The sequence below is a fragment of the Montipora capricornis genome, chromosome 3, assembly GCF_036669925.1.
Source record: "Montipora capricornis isolate CH-2021 chromosome 3, ASM3666992v2, whole genome shotgun sequence".
Taxonomy (NCBI): domain Eukaryota; kingdom Metazoa; phylum Cnidaria; class Anthozoa; order Scleractinia; family Acroporidae; genus Montipora; species Montipora capricornis.
This window is the reverse complement of record NC_090885.1, coordinates 57,909,310-57,913,966: the sequence shown is the minus strand read 5'-3', so window position 1 is coordinate 57,913,966 and position 4,657 is coordinate 57,909,310. Positions and strand designations below refer to the sequence as shown.

Below are 4,657 nucleotides of genomic sequence, written 5' to 3'. Positions count from 1 at the left end.
AAAAGGCGCTTCCGTTTTTCAAATTGTGCGACATACTAAAAGCGACTGCTTTGCCATTTCTTGTCCCCTTTCGCATTCAAACCTTATTGAAATCGGATTGATCAACTTTCTTTCACGTTCAACAGGTCCGACTCACCTTGTTGGTTAATGCTTTTTTTTGTTTGTTTGTTTTAACATGGCAACTGTGAATTTTAAATGACAGAAAGTCTCTTTCCGCGGGAATAACTTGACAGCCTTTCTAAGCGTCGACACACCTGTCTCGTGCAGGTTGCCGAGTTTTTTTTCACAACGAGTCATTTTTGACATGACTTGTTGAAGCCGAACCAATAATATGAACAGCTGAAGCGTGATCAAAGCAGCCTTTCCCGATGCAAAACCCATTTGGTAACCTGACTGAGTAAACGGATGCAGCCATCTTAAAATACGCATTTATTTGTTAAACTGCTATAGTATTTTACCTTGGCTAATTAAGCCTTAATTAACCCCCGTTAATGGCGTATGATTTAACATGCCAACTCTAAAGATTTAGCGTTTTTTTTTTTGTGCAATCGCCTCAGCGATCTGATTTACAATACGAACAAAAAAGCGAACTATACTTGGTCCTCGTTTCATAGCGAAAAGCGAACTACAGAATTGGCTTCTTTATTCGTTTTCTTCTTTAAGGTTAATTTTTCTAAGACTGAAAAGTTAAATGGGTATAAAAGCTGTTTGATTCAAGTGGCAATCCCTAATAGTCGACTCAACCACCGGTAACAGAAGTGTTAGCTGGGAGCAAATACACAAACCAGTTTACACAAATCCGCGAAACCGTGGGATCTTAGTTACTACACTATACCCTACATAATTAATGTTTCAAGCTATATTATTTTCTCAAGATTTTAATGTTTTAAAATTAGCGAGAGAACAATAATGAATGGAGAATTAGAATTTAAAACGGCCTCAGGCCGTGGAATGCTAAGATGAACCATTAAGCACAGTTAATGGAATTAAAAGGTGTTGTGGGCACCATTTGAACAGTTGTTAAAGCCTTGTCTTCCAGTTGCAGCTGATATAACGGTCCTTTTTCCGCCGAGACAAAGAAACAAAAACGCCCAGAAAAAGAAAAATAATGTTTCAAAGGAACTGTCAACATCTTCAAAGGCTTGTTTTGATGAATCACACGGTAACCAATTACCAAATGGACGCGGAAAATCGTTTTAAAACGCGCTAACCTTTAAGGCATTTCGCAAAGAATAAACAAGGAAGCAAGCAAACGGAGCAAAAAGAGTTAATGGCTTTGATTTTTCTCGCCGTTTTTAAATTGTCAAGCGTTGTACGGGTTCAGTAAGGGTCGTCTCTTCCCGATTGCCATGGCGGACGAATGCCAGAAATTCTCGGCGTTGCAAGATTAGATAGATGATCGCCATAAATGTGCGTGTCCCTAAAGGATAAACCCGTCTACCTAGACAAAGGGCGAAATTAATTAGGAGATGCGAGCGATAATTTAGCTTTGGCAGGATGATAACGATATAATGGCTTTTCCCACAAATGTAACTCAATCCTCTTTCAAACGCATGTATATCATTTTGCGATTTCCCAAAAGGAAGACAACGGTGTAAACTCATAGCCTCCAAGCTGTTGACTCTAAAACTCGTGCTTTGTGAGATAATTGCTCTGATCGGTTCATTCACAAATGTGATTTGGCAGCTCCTAAAATGTTTTCATTGTCCTAACAAGGTTACTTTGATAGCGTTGACAGCTTAATTCAATTAATCTTGGGTTTCTAACTTTGACGGCCTGTCAGGCAAATAGAATTACGCAAACGGCGCCTGAACGGTGATTGGCCAGTATGCTAGGTAAATACTTAAATTAATAAGTCATCAATTTCGCACAAGCTGTATAATTTAATTCACGCGTATACAGGCTAGGTGAAAACTCCTAGGTAGTTGAAGTCATTGGTCGGTGAAGTTCTAATAAAAAGCTCCGCCGACCGTCGTGATTTCCATTAGTTGATCTCCGCTCTACGTGACACACGGTTGAAAAACAACATATTTCTCCCGTTTCCTTGAGAATTTCTCATGGAGAAGCAAAGTGCTGGAAACTGTTCGTCTGATCCACAAGGCTTACACCTAAATGGAAGAAACCTTCTTCAACAAAATGACGGGAAAACAAGGAACAAAGCCTTACCTTTTTCCATTGAAGCCATTCTGAACTCTCCACATCCGAAAAGAGAAGTGCCGGTACTAAGAAAAAGACCAAGTTTGTCTCCAACAGAAAACCGGCCATCACTGCCTTCGCCTCTCTCCCATCTGGAGGACTTTACTAGCCATAATCTGCCAGAGGATCTAGAAAATACATCTGAAAACCACGAATTAGGTAAGTATTTTTCAGATCAGAGGCAGAGCTCAGGAAACTCTTAGCGGGAAGTGGTCTGTATTAGCTCTTGAAAGCTTTCATTCACTGACCCGCGTGTAAACACTCCTTGAAACCCTTTTCGTTGTCTCTATAGAATCCGCTTCTCTAGTAAGCTAGTTTAAATAGTGTTGACCCCGTTAAAGCAATCGAAAAGCAGTTTTAGTCTTATTCTGTCTGATTGTTTATTCACGATTTGCATAGCTATATAAGGAAGGATTTTGCCTTCTCGCCTTTTTTGTTTTCTTTTCTCTGCATGTATGGTAAACGCTCAGAAAACAACTTCACAATACTTCTGCGCTGTACCAAGTGACTTTGCTTTAAAATAATTTTTCAGCTTCCAGAACCCTTCAACATAAACTTGTTGCTTTCCAAGCAAGGCTGAACGCCAGGAAAAGACGCAAAGCGAGAACGTGTTTCACAAATCAACAAATATTTGAGTTGGAGAGACGATTTGTGTACCAGAAGTATCTTTCGCCATCAGACAGAGACGAGATTGCACATTCACTGGGAATTTCAGGGGCCCAGGTCATCACATGGTTTCAAAACAGAAGAGCGAAATTTCGACGCGATCTTGAAGAAATGAAGAGCGACGTTCAGGCTGCAAAGATTATGGACAACAAGCAGATCAACAAATTGTGCAAGCGGTTAGAAATTTAACCAATGTAGAGATTTTGGGATGTTACAATTTGACGAACCCCTCAAACATCGATCGTTGCATTCTACTTACGCTTAATCCAGACACTCGACGTGAAATATTGCGATGATAGTGTGAATTCGCGTTGTGATCGTTATTTCGACAAGCACTTATCCTTACGTTTTCGGAGCATTCACGGTAACGTGGTTATTTAACGTCTTTAATCCTCATATAGTTAAACGTGGTAGAAACTATAATAGTTCCGACAAACTATCACTCAGTTTGTGTAGCGGTATCTTCATTTGCTTAACTGATTCGGGGGTTCAGTTTGGCAAACAAATCCCTTTAGCCAACATAATTTGACTTTGGGTTAAATGCTTGCTAAGCTACATAGTTGTGCGATCATAAATTATCGAGGTTTATGACACAAACTGAGGAAAGAAGCTAAGAGACATAAATCATTCTCGCTGTCTACTTATCCGGCCAGAACTTAGGGAGCTTGAACTATTTTTGGCTCAACAGATCAAAACCAAGAACCGGACATTCTCGAGTTTAATCTATGATAGCACTAAATTAACATACATGTTCTGTTAATAAAAGAGTTAAGGGTTTCTTTCGTTTAAGTTCTGAATCCGCAAAGTCGCACATTATGAGTCAAGAACATGACACCCGCGGAATGACAACCTCGTTCTCCAGCCTCAATAGCGTTGTAAATACAAGATTACAGAGCTTCATTTAGTTCAGTCTTGAGTGAATAAAACGCGTTTAGATAACTCATTGGTGAGCTCCCTTTTTTTCATTCAACAAGCACTCGTATTCTAGTCCTTTAACATGTAGGTGACATATATTGTCAAGGCTAACTTTATTTTCTTTTGTTTTCGAAGCACTATCGTCGATCATTCTTCGTTCCCTAACGCCCTCTTGTAAAAGAGACGCAAGATTAATTTCATTAACTATGTCAGCCGGGGTGGGATTTAAGGGTCGACCACCGAAACTATACTTTGGGCTGCAGCATAACGCTGCGCGAGAGGGCATTGTGAAAAATACTCGTTGTGTTATCTCTGTGCCGCAGACTGACGCTCGGACACAAGAGGACTCTATGAGAACAATGCCGCCTTTCCAAAAATGATTTATAAACTCAGGAAATATAGGTGCGAAACCATTCGTTAACGTCAAAGAGTTGAAGATTGGTAATCAAGCTTTTATCTCCTGCAGTAATGATGGATTGCTTGAAAAACATAAGCCGTGGGAAAGATGTAGAAGGGCATTGTTGAGAACCACATCTTCTATGCTGGTGGCCTTGTAGAGTTGTAACTTGCAAAGAGACAGCACGAATGGTCTAGGATTTAATCTCGTGATTTATGGTCAAAATGGTCAGCTATTTCGATGTCATGCAAATCTGGGCGCTAACAAAAATTGGTAAAATAGAGACTATGAAATGAAAGGAATTAGTTCACTCACTCCTGACCAGTTCAATCATCAAATGGAGATTCCTCTACGGTAAATTATAGAGACAATTTCCTCGGTCAATTTGCTCTAGACTGTTACAAATCCCTATATTATTAAACATTCTGCACAGGTGCCGCATAATGATTGCAAAGCGCCGCCGCATTTCTACAGTGACGCGGT

At 40.0% G+C, this 4,657-nt stretch overlaps 1 protein-coding gene and 1 long non-coding RNA gene across 2 annotated transcripts in view; one reads left to right on the top strand and one right to left on the bottom strand.

Moving 5' to 3' along the window:
- The window catches only part of LOC138043476 (uncharacterized), a 9,548-nt gene extending 7,245 nt beyond the window's left edge, over positions 1 to 2,303 (bottom strand). The window contains exon 1 of the long non-coding RNA XR_011131265.1: positions 2,167 to 2,303. This is a non-coding gene — a long non-coding RNA (uncharacterized lncRNA). The remainder of the gene's footprint in view (positions 1 to 2,166) is intronic.
- Positions 1,888 to 3,801, top strand: LOC138043475 (transcription factor LBX2-like). Its single transcript, XM_068889764.1, has 2 exons — positions 1,888 to 2,355; positions 2,729 to 3,801. Exons 1-2 carry the CDS (start codon positions 2,058 to 2,060, stop codon positions 3,049 to 3,051), a joined length of 621 nt encoding a protein of 206 aa, XP_068745865.1. The 5' UTR covers positions 1,888 to 2,057; the 3' UTR covers positions 3,052 to 3,801.
- The last annotated feature ends 856 nt before the right edge of the window (positions 3,802 to 4,657 follow it).